At 34.3% G+C, this 15,957-nt stretch overlaps 1 protein-coding gene across 2 annotated transcripts; it reads left to right on the top strand.

Moving 5' to 3' along the window:
• The first annotated feature begins 741 nt into the window (after window positions 1–741).
• Window positions 742–13,855, top strand: LOC142615625 (uncharacterized). Of its 2 annotated transcripts, none has more exons than XM_075788366.1 (14): window positions 742–1,693; window positions 1,867–1,953; window positions 3,318–3,427; window positions 4,002–4,052; window positions 6,216–6,387; window positions 7,266–7,583; window positions 7,664–7,867; window positions 9,017–9,496; window positions 9,620–9,829; window positions 11,064–11,252; window positions 12,275–12,438; window positions 12,574–12,726; window positions 12,839–12,917; window positions 13,162–13,855. In XM_075788366.1, exons 1-14 carry the CDS (start codon window positions 1,250–1,252, stop codon window positions 13,600–13,602), a joined length of 3,102 nt encoding a protein of 1,033 aa, XP_075644481.1. In that variant the 5' UTR covers window positions 742–1,249; the 3' UTR covers window positions 13,603–13,855. The 2 variants fall into 2 exon arrangements, with proteins under 2 accessions (XP_075644481.1, XP_075644480.1); XM_075788365.1 differs by having other exon boundaries at window positions 10,998–11,252.
• The last annotated feature ends 2,102 nt before the right edge of the window (window positions 13,856–15,957 follow it).

Below are 15,957 nucleotides of genomic sequence, written 5' to 3'. Positions count from 1 at the left end.
GTCACATAAACGGAAGTTAATTTTTTATTTTGGCCATTAGACATGTTATCAATTTTCATCAAAAAGATAATGGTAAAGACTAAAATGACATGGTACTAAGAGGATAGAGACCAAATTGATATAATTACAAGGTTAGAGATTAAATTAAAATATAGTGTATATGATAGGGACCAAATATTTACTTTACCCAATTTTATACTCACACAACACAATCACTCTATAATGAATTAAAACCACATTTTTTTTTTCAAAGAAAAAAAAAGAATTTCAATATAAAAACGTTCATTAAAAATAATAAGAACATAAGAATATGTCTATTTTTTTTTTTGGATTAAAAGTTTATTGACAAATTATCATGCTAATGTATAGTATTGATTTTAAGCAACTTAGTTCACTTTTTATCAGATCAAGAAATCATATTTGGGAGTTGGACTAATAATTCTTTTACTCTTTTTTATTTTTTAATAATTTGACAATTTATAAGGAGTAGGACAGGGGATTGGCTCTTGGCATATTTTGTTTTTCTAAAGAACTAAATAATTAGCATTCATTTAAAAATATAAAATATAAGCCAATCAAAAATTGAGAATGCCAGTATCGATTGGCTATAAGTATAGATAAGTTAAAAACAGTGAATAGTGAAATTAATACTTAAACAGATGGGATTAGGCTATCCTTGTGAACAAACTTGTCGTTTGTGACACCACACGCTACGAATAAGGTTCTATTAGATTTTAGGTTGTCCCTTCCCGAATTTGTAGCTCTTTCAGTGTTTGCTTTTTCTACTACTACTTTCTTTCTACTACTTCTGTTCTAACAACACCACCTTTGATTTCACAAAAAAAAAAAAAAAAAAAAAACTAGTTTCTTCAATCTTTTACACAAGTCTCTGATCAGTAACTAAAAGTACTGTAAAAACCTCTGGGTTCACACACACACACACACACACACAAAAAAAAAAAAAAATTCTAAGTCTATGACTATGACCAAATACACGTCATCATCATCATCCTTAATATATTATGAATGAATGAATATAATGACCCCAATGAATCCTTCTCTTTTTCTGACCTTTCACCTCAAGCTTGTTTAATAACATCACAACACAGACCTCCCCCTCCCGTGTAATCTTTCTTTGTCTTCTTTTTGCTTTGTACTGAGAAGAAGAACACTCTATGAAGAGCTGATTTTGATGTGTTCTTGTCAATTTTGAAGCTGTGTTTTCCTTATTTTTTTGATGGCACTCTAAATGGGTTCTTTGGAAACTGGGATTCCATTGAAAAGAGACAACCTTTTCAGGTCTTTTTCTTCTGTTAGAACTGAGAGGCACCCATTTTCACAGAGACCCAGATCAAGGTTCTCAAGGTTCTTGCTTTTCAAGAAGCTAGATTACCTGCAATGGATTTGTACTGTGGCTGTGTTCCTCTTCTTTGTGGTGCTCTTCCAGATGTTTCTGCCTGGTTCTGTGGAAAAGTCTGGGAATTCTTCATTGCAAGATAATGTGGAAGTCAGTTCTGAGGATTTCAAGTTTTTGAAGGAGATGGGTGTGTTGGATTTTGGGGAGGATATTAGATTTGAGCCTTCAAAGCTTTTGGACAAATTTCAAAGAGAAGCTAGAGAGGCTATTCTCTATTCTCCTGCATTCAACAGGACAAAACAGCGTTTTTCCTACAGAAAACCCCAGCTTGCAATGGTCAGTATTCAATTATTGTTAGAACTATTTGTGGGTTCTTACATTTTTTGTTTGTTTGATCAATGGTATTGTGTGGTTTGATGTTTACTTTCTCTGTAGTGAGATTAATTACTTTGGAGGATCCTGTGCTTCTTTTGGGTGGCTGTTTGTTTAATTTCATTTTCCACCTGAAGGTTTTTGCAGATCTGTTAGTTGATTCACAAAAATTACTGATGGTGACAGTTGCAGCTGCTTTGCAGGAGATTGGCTATCAATTTCAGGTAGTTTCATTTGTATGTGTTCTTGTACTTTTGCTTTTGGAGTATGGTTGTGAAGAGAGTAAACAATGTTTCTAGGACTATGGCATTTTTACTTGAGCGATGACTGCAACATCACTAGCTGGGTAGTGCAGAGGCATGGGACAAATTTTAACCAATTTGTTACAAATGGCATTTAGGCTTAAATCCTAATTCTTAAATTATCACTTGATTCTTGCTTAGGCGACTGTAATCCACTCTTAGTGTTCTGGTATTGTGCTTGATATTCTGGTTCTTAGTCATTGGCAATTGTAGGAGTTAGAAGTGAATTGGACCAATTTTTTTTTTTTTTGATAAGTAAATTAGACCTAAGTTATTGCTGTTAACCTCGGACCTTTCAAATTCATAATGGTTACTCACTTTTATGCTAGGGAAATCAAGGTTTTTTTTTTTTTTTCATTTTCTCTTGATGGAAAATGAGATTAGAAGGGGGATATAGCAATTTTACTTGAATTGAATAGCAAAATTAACTTACTGGAATATTTGCAGCCATCTTGTTATATGCTTTTCCTGCTACCTCTTCATTAAAATTTAAATCAAACCATCTTAATGGTCTACTGGAATCACCGTCAAAATTTATAGAGAATTTATTGCAAGTCTCAAATTGTTTTGTAGTTGGTCTCTTGTCCTTGTCTTTCCCTAACTCTTAATGTTCTACACATCCTTACCTGTGAAAGTTATGTATGTCGTGAAAGAAAATTTTATGGCAAAATTTTCAGGACATACAGAATGGTATAAAAACTCTAGTACATGGTAGGGTTTGAAGGAATGACCATGAAAAGATGGAGTGATGAAAATCAGTTTGACCACAATTTGAATTTGATGGAAATATGATTGAATCAAATGACTGCCAGGCTATGAAAATTTGAAAGATTGGCCTAATTTGGGACAGTAATTGTGAGCATGAGGACTAGATATATGTTCTGGTATCTTTAAATATTGATTCATTTACCTCTTGTAAGTATTTAACATATGAGATTCAGATTTTATACCCCAACTTCCTCACTTCTGTGAAAATATAAAAGAAATTCAAATTGGTAGTAGTCATTTAGTGGTTGTAACTTGTAACTCATTCCATGTTGTATACTCTTATAGAATTTCCTTTTTGTCCAAAGAATTATATGCCCTTAGCAATGGAGGCAAATGACTATAAGATGTTTCTTTGATTGTTGACTTGTCATGAGAGACTTGCCCATCTCAGGTCTTGGAAAAGTCGTATGGTAACTAAAAGCATTTACCTTGAGTTCACTGTGAACCATAAAATTATAAATGGAATTTTTATAAATTTTATATCAGATGATGACATCAGATTTCTATTAATTTTGCAGGTTTATTCGCTTGAAGATGGTCCTGTGCATGATGTTTGGAGAACAGTAGGAATTCCAGTCACCGTTATTCAAGCATTTGATAAGACAGGGATTGTTGTCGATTGGTTAAAGTACGTGTCTCATACTACTTTTCCAATGTACCTTGAACTTTGGAAAAAATAATTTATCTAGGGGATTTTGTTTAGATTGAAGCAAAATTAAGAATTATTTTGCTCCGGTTCTCAGAAAGAACAGTCTGTTCATTTAATAAAAATAATTTATAACAAAAAAGAAAAAGAAAAAAGAAGGAAAACTAGCACTCTGTTCTAACTTAATCGTACCAAGGAATGTTGAAATGATGTTTCATACATTTGGCATTTGATGGGCTGTGTTCAGTGTTTTGTGAAAAAAATCTATGTTAACATCATGATTTGATTTTTCTGAATTGGTGATCAATTAATTATGAATAGATTTTTTGGTCTTTTGTCATGAATCTCATGCAAATGAAATTGATGTTATCCATTAGCATTTAGTTTTGTGTAATATTAAATTAAATACTTATTGAAATTTGATCAAGGTGACTATGCAATTATTAATAAATATATAAAATGTAATTATTGAGTTGTTGGTCAGAGTATATGAATGTGGTTCAGTTTAATGGATCTGGTAACTTTTGGACTATAACAAGAATGTATGTATTTGCAGCTATGATGGCATACTCGTGAACTCTTTTGAAGCCAGAGGTGTCTTTTCATGGTAAGATTAGTTATTTTATCTATGTTTTTGAAACAATAAACTTCAAGTTATTGTGGTCACATGAACTCTCGGCACTCTCCCTTCTAAAATTTCTTCAGTATAGAAACTGGTCTAAGGCTTGGGGACTCTCCTCCAGTGACTCTATCCTTATGTTCCTTAGCACTCTCCTTTGTAATTAGGATCTTTTCTTTCCTTTTTCTTTCTTCATCTTTTCTCTTTGTAATTTTCTCTCTGCCTTATGTTCTTCTGCATAAGGTAGTGTTCTTGAATATATATCCTTTTTACTTATCAAAAAAAAAAAAAAAACTGGTTTGGAAAACTAGTAGAGCTGATGATACTGTTTCGTTATAATAGCATCAGATTTTTTAAAACATAAAGGAACAAAGAGTGAAGTACACATAGATGATTGGAAGCAACTTCCAGCAGTTTTTTTAATAAAAACATTTATCATTTGAGTGTTCAATAATTACAAATTTACTTATTGATGATAAAAAAAAATTACAAATATACTTATGCGTTCTTTTAAATATTGGTTTAAAAGTTGGGTGGGAACTGGGAAGTTGTCTATCTAGCACATTGTTGTGGTCTTGGTAATAATGAGGTATAGTGATGTGGGATGCACAAGGAGAATTTTATTATTATTTATTAATATTTATTTTTGAACAGCAAGTGTATTTTTGTTTTAGGCCCTTGTATTTAATTAGGTTAAATTGTATTTGTATTTAAAAGTGAAGGGTATTTCTGTCATTCAATAAGTAGGGTTTCCTACATGTTAGGTTTAGGGTATGTTTGGTAACTGTTTTTTCCTCTTATTTTTTGTTTTCAAAAATAATTTTCTATTTTTGAAACTAAAAAACTTGTTTGGCAACTCAAAATTGATAGAAATCAAAAACTGTTTTCAAAACTCAATTTGTAAAGGAAATTGAAAACATGCAAAAGGCTGTTTTCAGTTTCTAATTTTTAAAAGTCAATGAAAATACGAATTTAATTTAATGAATTTGTCTCATTTAATAAGTTAGCATTAAAGTTCAGTTCTAGTAACAACATATTTAGTATTTTCTATTTTTTTCTTCAAAAAACTATTTTTTTTTTTAATTTCAACTAACCAAGCATGTTTTTGATTTAAAAAATATAAGAAAATTGTTTTTTCTTTATATTTCAAAAAACAAGTTTTTGAAAATAGAAAACAAAAACTGTAACCAAACATAACCTTAGTTTTTCCTATATAAGTTACTTATAAAAAAAAGTTTTTCCAATATAAGCAAACTATTGTACTCGATTTTAGATATGATTTTTTGGATGAATTAAAAGTTTCCTTTTGGTTGTGGTCTAGTGCTGACTCCAACCAACCCTAAGTGCTAACTCTTAGTGGTTTTCCTTGCTTGTTGCCGACTCCAAGCAAGACAAGGTGTTGACTCCTAGGTTCTATATTTTATTTTCCTATTGTTTAATTTTGTTCTACTTGTCTTGCGTCACATAGACTATAATGATTTGGTAGATATATGTGTACGACCAGAGGCTTTGACATAGACCAGAATTGACCTTATATTATGTAGCTTAAGTTCTCTTGGTTGTCTGCACGAGTGTGGATGACAACAGATGGCTTGTCAATGTGGTGCCAAGGGGGACCCATGTGGGCTGAGGCCTGAGGTAATTTTTATTTAGGAGTCTTGAAAAACATTGTTTGGGATTTTGGGCATGGAGGATTATGCTGTGTTTGCGTAGTCAATAATATGTGTCATTTTATCTTGTATATGTGCATTGTTGGTTCAGGCAGAATCATCTATGGCACTAATGTCGCCAGTGTAAAAATTTCTTCCACTCTTTTATAGGGAGAACAAAATCTTGGTTATATAGTTTTCTTGAGGAGACAAACATAGCAAGAATGTGATTGCTTGAGATAGTGAGCTCTCAGCTATCCTTTTGCATTATTAATAATGAGAACTTCTTCACCGATAAAAATAAAAATAGAAATGAGAGAGCTGATTCATTAGATTGTTACGAATTAAGTGTGGAAGCTTTTGTTATCGTAAAAGGTAATAATGATAACTCACTGACTCCTTTGCTAGTTAATGTAATCACTCTTATTTTGTTCCATTTTAGTTTCATTTGTTTCTTATTTGTGTGCTTATCCAATTAATAGAATGATTTTACTTGTTACAGTTTTGTGCAGGAACCTTTCAAGTCATTACCTCTGATATGGATCATCCATGAAAGATCTCTTGCTACTCGTTCAAGAAAATATTTTTCAAGTGGTCATATCGATCTTTTAAATGATTGGAAAAGAATCTTCAACCGCTCTAGTGTTGTTGTCTTTCCAAACTATATCCTTCCGGTAATATTTAACAGGAAATTCTTGTAGACGCTCTTTCTTGTTGATAATCTGTTTACATTTAGTACACATGGAATGGGTGATTTTCAGTATCCAGTGATAAAACTCCTTCGGGTTGCATTTGGATTTTAGGATATAAAATCAAGGGATTTGAAAAATAATTGTTAATATAAATTGCTTGATATAAATTTAACACCTTATTATGATGTGAGTTTTAGAGATTTGTTCAAACAAAAACACTCGTAATATTATGGATTTGAAATGACCTCTAACACCTAGTCGTATCAAATCCATGTATTAATAAATCTAAACCTCAATAAATTTAATCAATAGGATTTTATTTTATTTTATTTATTTCATTTCATACTCCATTCAATTTATTTAAACTAAAGAATGAAATCTAAATCCTCTTTAAATTCCTTGATTGAAATGATCCATACATTTCAAATCCATATATTAATAAAATCTAAACCTCCTCCATAATTTTTTTAATCACTAGGATTTTTATTTTTATTTTTTCATACTCCATTCAACTTGTTTAAACTAAAGAAAGAAATCTAAATCCTCTTTAAATTCCTTGTTCCACACCATTCTTGGTTTTTCAATTTCCTATCTTTTTTAATTTGGAGAGAGTATAAATGACTTATGAGATCTAAGTGTGCAGACTGGAAACCGCATGCCAATAAAACTCATGTGACATTGAGAAAGCATCCTAGTTTACAAATAAAGTGAGCAGATGATAACTTGTTCATTGTCTAATTAACAGAGCATTGAAATTGGTTCTGAAATTAGCACTCTTTTTTTGGATAAGTGAGTTTTTGGCCCCAATAAAAGTTGGCACTTATTTCTAGTGGTCTTATATCATTCTGTTCTTTCAACAGATGATTTACTCCACATTTGATGTTGGAAACTTTTTTGTTATTCCGGGTACTCCTGCTGAAGCATGGGAAACAGACACTGTAATGGCCTTACACAAAGATAATCTGCGTGTCAAGATGGGTTATGAGCTTGAAGATGCTGTTATAGCCATTGTGGGAAGCCAATTTATGTATAGGGGTTTGTGGTTGGAACATGCCATCATTTTACAGGCTTTATTACCAGTTCTTTCAGACTTCCCTTTAGATAATAATTCCAATTCTAATCTCAAAATTGTGGTTCTAAGTGGTGATTCAACAAGTAACTACGGCGTGGTATTTGAGGTAAATATCTGCTGAAGTGTGGTTCTAATATTTTTGGATAGATTTAGTCATCATCTTATTGGCTATCTTGTTGTCCTTAGGAAATTGCTATTAACTTGACATATCCAAGCGGCATTGTAAAGCACAAAGCTCTTGATGTGAATGCAGACAATGTTTTAAGCGTGGCTGACCTTGTGATATATGGATCCTTCCTTGAAGAGCAATCTTTTCCGGACATTTTAATGAAAGCCATGTGCTTCGAGAAGCCAATCATTGCCCCAGACCTCTCCATGATAAGGAAATATGTATGTTTCTAAATGCTGTTCTCATCTCTTCACACACCAACTTTGATCAACACACACATAAATGTTCCAAAGCAACTAAGCGTATACAGTAAATAACAAAAGTTCCATGGGAGGATAATGCATTCATAATCTCAATTCAGCTCTGCAAATACGTGTCCCCAATACTTTAGGTTGTTGCCTTTTAAAATTATTATTTTCCCGTCTACCAAAGACTTGAACCTGGTTCTTTTCTGTCTTCTTGTTCCTTGTTAGGCCTTTGACTTAAAGGACATTCGTATTTACCAGTGTGGTAGCTCCTGATTTGTTCATATCTTATGTTATTATTAATTTTTTTCCCCTGCCTTTCATCTACCAACATCCTCATTTGAGGTCTGGTGATTTCATGAACAAATATTTCTTTTAATTGCCCATGGCTGGCCTCACAGTATATGAAACTTTATTCCCTATATTATGAAGAGTAGTAAAAGAAGTGTTTGTTAGAATTGTGGTTTAAATAATTAAATTTACCATATTCCAATAATTTAAGCTTTTGGGACAATCGATAATTTAACATGGTATCAGAGCAAGGGATCCTAAGTTCGATCATTGCCTCCTCCATTCTACTTTCCATTTAAATTTCCACGCTTGCCAAACGTGAGGGGAAGTGTTAGAATTGTATGGTTGAATGATTAACTTTACCTTATCTCAATAGTTTAAGCTTTTGGGACAATCGGTAATTTAACGATATTGACAATCCATTTTTTTAATACAAAAATTAAATTTTGTACCTTCAGCATTCTTCTAACTAGTTGGCTTGGAGACCCTTGTGGAAAGGTTATGTTAGATATTAAGTTTATTTTAGTATGAAATAAGGACACCTTGAGTTGTTTCTCTTAAATTCATGTAGCTAAGCCTATCTACCAGCCATAGAATTTTTGAAATAAGGACCTATCAAAAAAGAGAATTTTTGACATAAGGAATCTCAAGGCAGGACCTAACTAAACTGTGGGTGTTCATTTCTAATATGTTGCCATGCTAGACAGCTAGAGTAATTGCTTATAAGGCATCTCAAACATCATGCTTTCCAATAGTTTTCTCATTTTGAATAATCAGTTTGTTTCAACTGTTTTTTCTAATCAAACTACTAACTGCATTGGCAATAACAACTAGGTTGATGACAGGGTGAATGGCTATCTTTTCCCTAAAGAGAATCCTAAGTTTTTGACACAAGTTATTAGGCAAGTGTTCTCAAATGGAAAACTATCACCGCTAGCTCGCAATATTGCCTCTATAGGAAGAAGTACTGCAAGAAACCTGATGGTTTCAGAAGCTGTTGAGGGATATGCATCACTCCTTGTAAATGTTCTCAAGCTCCCATCAGAAGTTGCTCCTCCTAAGGATGTTGCAGAAATGCCTCTCAAATTTAAGGAAAAATGGCAATGGCATTTATTTGAAGCACTTTTAAATTCAACATATATTAATTGCACTTTGAGAAGTTACACATTTTTAGACAAGTTTGAGCAGCAGTGGAACAATGCTCCAAAAGATAGACCACTTAGTGCTGATGATGGACCTTTTTTATATAGCATATGGGAGGAAGAGAAAAACATTGAGATTGCTAATGCCAGAAAAAGAAAAGAGGAAGAAGAGGTAAGTGATGTCCTGTGAAATTATGTATTTTTTGTGTAATATATGGGTAAATAATTTTGATGACCTTTATCCTTTTGCGTGTGTGTGTGTTTGAAAACTCACATTATTTGGTATTTGATGAAGTTGAAGGATAGATCCGATCAGTCTCATGGAACCTGGGAGGAAGTATATCGAAGTGCCAAAAAGGCTGATAGATCTAAGCAGGAATTGCATGAAAGGGATGAGGGGGAGCTTGAAAGGACTGGTCAGCCACTGAGCATTTATGAACCGTACTTTGGGGAGGGTACCTGGCCTTTCCTACACCTTTCTTCTCTTTATCACGGGATTGGGCTGGTGAGTTACCAAGCACGTTCTTTCACTTTTTTCCTTATAACAGACATAGTTGTAGACTTGTAGGTTCATACATTTATACTAATATGGAATTAAAAATTAAATTTTTTCCAACAAAAAATGTCACTTAAGCTGCATTTGATTCACCAGAGATTGATTTCCGGAAAATATTTTCAGTATTTGCGGATGTTTGGGGAGACTGAAATTACACTGGGTTGACTGTAAAATATGGGTTGTTTTGGCGTAAAACGTTTTTTGCCCTCCTTTCAGTCATAAAATTTTACACCCCAGGAGTCCTTCACATTTGAGCAGCAGAACCACTCCACCCAGCCACACCCACCACTAGACCCAGCCGACCTCCGTGACCCACCCAACCCCATCCCTAGATTTCGCGCCTCATCCTCATTGCCGCTCTACCTCGTCCTCGTCACTGCCACCTTGCCCTGTCACCCCTCTACGTCACTGTCATTCACCCAGGGGATGCCAGTTTGGTGTTCTCTGTCTACCTGCATATTTGCTTGTGGATTTTTGTTGGTTTTGGTTGTAAATTTTAATTTCTGAATTTGTTTATTATGTAATGCCTGTTTGGGAGCTGAGAAATTGTGGGAAAGTAGTAGAAAATCTGTTTCGGAGCATTTTTAGGAATGCAAACAAACACTGTTAAAATATTCTCCGAAGAATTTTTAGGAATGCAACCAAACACTTGAAAATATTTTATTTTTTGGAAAATTTTTTCCCTTGAAAATATTTTATGGTTGAAAAATATTTTCAGGCGAAACAAACACAGCCTTCAAAATGGTATGCCAGAAAAATTGTAGTCATTCCTCTATGCAATTTGGCATTGGTTTTTTTTATTTTTTTTTGGTAATAGTCTCATTTCGTGTCAATATTATATATACCTTGTTTAGCAATATAAGATTCAGAGTTCAATAGTATGCTTTATTGTGAGCATGAGGGTTGGTAGGTTCAATAGTTGCTCTTCTTTTATATGCTTTTGCAATTCTTTCCAGACGAGCTTTTGTAGTATGCAAATTTGCTTTCTAGATGTGTTCCTAGGGGATGTGTGTGTGTGTGTGTGCATATATGGGTTTTTTTTTCCTGGCCACCTTTGTACTCTACTTGAGCAGGCCTTAATACTTATCTAATAGTTATTGTACTTGTTTCTCTTAAGTTGAAGTTGGATGAGATGAGCTATTACATTCAATCTCATATGTATACATGGACTGGGTACTTGCAGTCCACTAAAGGCCGAAGACCTGGGGCAGAAGATATTGATGCATCTGCTCGTCTTCCACTTCTTGATAACCCTTACTATCGAGATATACTTGGTGAATATGGAGCCTTTTTTGCAATTGCAAATCGGATTGACCGCGTTCATAAGAATGCTTGGATTGGGTTTCAGTCTTGGAGAGCAACAGCACGGAAGGTTTGTTAATGCTCTTTATATTGCTTTATCCCTATTGTTTTTTACATGGATCTGCTCTAGAGTACCTTTTTCTTTTTTAAGTCTTCTCTCTCAAGTGAAAAAAAAAAAATTGATTTCAACATATTTTTAAACATCTAACTAGTGGCCATTTTTGCATTTTCTATGACCCATCAATCTTGTAAGTTAAAACAGTGGGCTGTGTCATGTGATGATATTATAAGGCATGTCAGAAGATGACTGGTCTCTCTCAACTGTTCTTGTCATCATTGAACTTCCAGGTCTTACAAGGATGGCAACATGGATCACAGGACTGCAATCATTGTATTATGCGATTTATGTGAATCTTAAAATGTCATATGATAGTACATGAAACTCCTTTTTGTTTTTGATGGGATGGTGGAATATGTGGCCGACCTTAACTAATCTGTTGAGGATTAGTAGCCGACTCCAAATTTTTTGAAACTAATGCTTTGTTGTTGTTGTTAGTGGTGGTGGTGCAATATGCGTCCCTAGTGTTTGTTACTTGAATTTTGTGATCATTCATGCCTCTTATAATTACCTTTATAATTATTAAATTTTGAGCTGTGATCAATTTTTGAAACATACAAGAAAAAGTGAATATAATTAAATTGTTAAAGAAATAAATTACAGCACATTTGTTACTCCAAGGGGTAGCACAATTGGCTAGGGACCAAGCTTCATGAAGCGGAGGTCATTAGTTTGAACTTAGGGCCCGCTTGGATTGAGTGGGAAGGGAGGGGGAGTATAATAGAGTTGGTTGAAAGTAGACTAATTTTGGGCCAATTCTACTCTACTCTCCCTCCCTCTCCCTCAATTCAAATGAACCATTAATAAAATAAAAAACAGCACCTGTGTTGAACCTCCAACCTTTTGGGGTTGGATGTGCGCACGTACACTCAGGTTAGTGAAGCAAAGCAATGAAGTAACTTTTTTGTTTTAATATTTTTTTCGATGCGTGCCTTTAGATCCAGTTTTATATCTAATGTGGAGGGCTTAAACAGGCATCTTTATCTGGAATTGCTGAAAATGCATTGTTAAATGCTATCGAAACTCAAAGGCATGGGGACACGCTCTACTTTTGGGTGCGGATGGATTTGGATCCACGAAACTCTTTGCAGCTGGATTTTTGGTCATTCTGTGATGCTATAAATGCTGGAAATTGCAAGTAAGACCAGTAAAAAAAATGTGACATGAAATTTTTAATTGTATGAATAATTCTCTATCTCTCTCTCTCTCTCTCTCTCTCTCTCTCTGTAGTTTAAAATTTTAATCTGATTTTCTTCATCATTGATGATTGAAGGTTCGCTTTTGCTGAGGCTCTTAAGAGGATGTATGGTATAAAGCACGATTTGGATTCTTTACCACCCATGCCTGTTGATGGCGGCACATGGTCTGTCATGCAGAGTTGGGCTTTGCCAACTAGGTCCTTCCTAGAGTTTGTGATGTTTTCTAGGTAGGATAACGAACAACTTGGTTTCTCTAGCACTACTTGCTTATTTCATGTAATGAGAAAGTTATGTACTGGTTGTTCACTTTTTAACCTGTTGATATGATCCCATGTGCAGAATGTTTGTAGATGCATTGGATGCACATATGTATGACGAGCACCATTCAAGTGGACAATGTTATCTGAGTTTTTCCAAAGTACTTTTCTACTTATTTAATTTTCCGTTCTTACAGAATTTGCTTTTTTCTTGAATTCTGGATGTCCTGCTTGATTGGCCCTAAACATATATTACAAAAGAAAATGAATGAAAAAGAAAATTACTGTATGCTTTGGAATAAACTATTTGTGTGGGTGGATTTTCTTAAATTTTAATTTTGCAAATTATAAGGTAGGTGGGATATTGGTATATTTTGTGATTGAATAATCGTTTACAATTTGCAGGATAAGCAGTGCTATTCACGGCTTCTTGAGCTACTTATTAATGTTTGGGCATACCACAGTGCAAGGCGGATGGTGTATGTGAACCCCGACACAGGAGTGATGCAGGAACACCATAAATTCAAGAGCCGGAGAGGTCAAATGTGGATTAGATGGTTTTCATATGCCACACTAAAGAGCATGGATGAGGATTTGGCGGAGGAGGCTGATTCTGAGCATCCTACTAGACGGTGGTTGTGGCCATCAACTGGTGAGATCTTCTGGTCAGGTGTATATGAGCGAGAAAGGAAATTACGGCATCGGCAAAAGGAAGATAGGAAGCAAAGAAGTAAAGACAAAATTGATAGGATTAGGAGGCGCACCCACCAAAAAGTAATAGGGAAGTATGTGAAGCCCCCACCTGAGATGAAAAATTCAAACACGAGTACTGCAGGGTTAAATTAATGTCATGGGGTCTGAGCTTCATTTAGAGTCGTGTAATTTGCAAATTTTTATTTTTTTAGTTTTTGTAATATTTGCTTGGAAGGATGCATCAATTTGTGATTTTCATGTGAGGGTTTTGTATGTAAAACTGCATCCTTCTGGTCATTGATCTTGTTTAGTGGCTGAAATGTATAATAGTTTACTATTTTTTTTTTTTTTTTATAACTTTTTCTTATCCCAATTTTATAAGAGGATAAATTCTTTGGAAAAGAAACTAAAGGAATGGGGAGGTGTAGATGAATGATTAGTTACTTTGTCAGAAACTTTGTTTTCATATGTATACAGACGAGTATGATGCATTTCCAGAGTGTGATTTTATATGGGAAATGAAAAAATGGAAAAAAAAAAAAAAACAGGTCTAGGTGGGAAAAATTTACAAAATATTATATTTTTAAATATTAAAAAAAGATAAAATATTATTTTCGTCTTTAAACCATTACAAAAGTACGATTTTTGTTTCTAAACTTTCAAAAGTTCTATTTTTGTTCCTAAACCTTGTAAAAAGTTTTGATTTTTGTCCCTTTGCCTGTTTTCGCTAGTTGTTAGTTCTTGTCTTAGGTGTCTTGACAAAGTGCTGATGTTGTAATTTGGACTAATTTATTTTATTTTTTAAAAAATATGGACATGTGGCAAAGACTTATTGGCTCACTTGGGAACATTTTTAAAAAATGCCAAAATCACCTTTCACTCCTTGGAAGTGGAACTTCAATCATTTTATCCGTGAAACTCTTAGGCCCTGTTTGGATTGAGCATCATTTATTACTCATAACTCATTATTCAAATTTTATAACTTAAACTCAAACTCAATTCTCATAACTTATTACTCAAATTCTATTTTTTTCACTTACTCAAAATAAAACTTGTTTGGTTTCATATTTTGGTATCTATAACTCAAAATTTTGCATAAAGTGGTGGGACCCATTTACTGTGTTGGGTCAGAACGAGTAGTTACCTACTTGTGTGCCCATTCTCTTTCTTCCTTCTCTTTCAATAATTTCTTCATTTCAAGCCTCTTTCATATCTTCAGTTCTTACTTTCTTTTCTTCCATTTTTGTACGAATTTTCCAAAAGAAAACTTAAACTTACAATCAAAACAAAGAAACCTACCAACAATGTCTAAAACCCAAAAGCAAGCTCCAGCCATGGCCCCAAATTTGGAAACACCAAACCCAAATCAAATCCCATTTTGAAACAAACCCTAAAACCCAAAATAAAAATATTTTATTTAGAAACACCAAACCCAAATCAAACTTCATTTTTCAAACACCAAACCCAAATCAAACCCAGATCTTGATCTTTTCTTTCGGCTCATTGCTGGTGATTGGTGGCGATGGTGGGCAGATGTGGACAACTTTGGAGGGTCGATGGGCAGCTGTGGTGGTGATGGAAAAATCAGCCACCATCAACAACAAACCTAGCAGAATTGGCCACCATCAACAACACCACCACCACCACCACCAATGGCCAAACAAGATCCAACCATCAGCCAGGCACACCAACATCCATACAAACCCACCTCCATCACAGCCCAAGCCTCAAACCACAACCACAACCAAAAATTCAAACCCATCAACATAGATCGAAAACTCAAAATTGCAACTCCCTCACCAACACCAGAAACTCAAACCCACAAACATAGCAAATCCAAACTCATCAATCTTTAGATCAGATACTTGCTGGTTCAATTGATGACGAAGAAAGATTTTAGGATTTTCGACCCTTCCTTGGTTGAGCTTGAACCGAGAGATTTGTGGTGGTGGCTTGTGGTAGTGGCAACTGGTGGTTTGTGGAGGAGCTGTGGAGGTTCGATGGAGAGCTAGAAGAAACCCAGTTAGAGTGATCAGTGGAGGCTCTACAAGGAATAAAAAATGAAGAATGAAGAGATGAGGAGAATAGAAAGAAAGAAAAATAAAAAGAAAGAAAAGAGAGTCTGAGAAAGAGAAAGTCGTTGGGTGCAAGCTGGCATGACATGACAAGACAAATCTGTGAGTCCCATAAGTTGAATGAAATTACCATATTGCCACTGAGTTTCAGTTTTCAACTTTTGAAAACACCAAAATCCTGTTTTCATGTTCCATCATCCACATCCAAAATTTTGAGTATTTGAGTCATGAAAACAGTGATCCAAAACTAAGCTAAACAAATGGTCATTTGTGGGACCCACTCAGTTTGGATGATGGATCATGAAAACTGAGTAATATCACTCAATTTTCATGATATTCAAACAAGCTCTTATTCTCTGTGAAACTCCCACAGTAACAGCCCAATTGGTGATCAAAATCAGCAAAATAGCTTCAACATATTTTCCCTTGATCC

The sequence above is a fragment of the Castanea sativa genome, chromosome 11, assembly GCF_040712315.1.
Source record: "Castanea sativa cultivar Marrone di Chiusa Pesio chromosome 11, ASM4071231v1".
In the NCBI taxonomy this organism is placed as follows: domain Eukaryota; kingdom Viridiplantae; phylum Streptophyta; class Magnoliopsida; order Fagales; family Fagaceae; genus Castanea; species Castanea sativa.
This window is presented reverse-complemented; position numbering and strand designations above follow the sequence as displayed.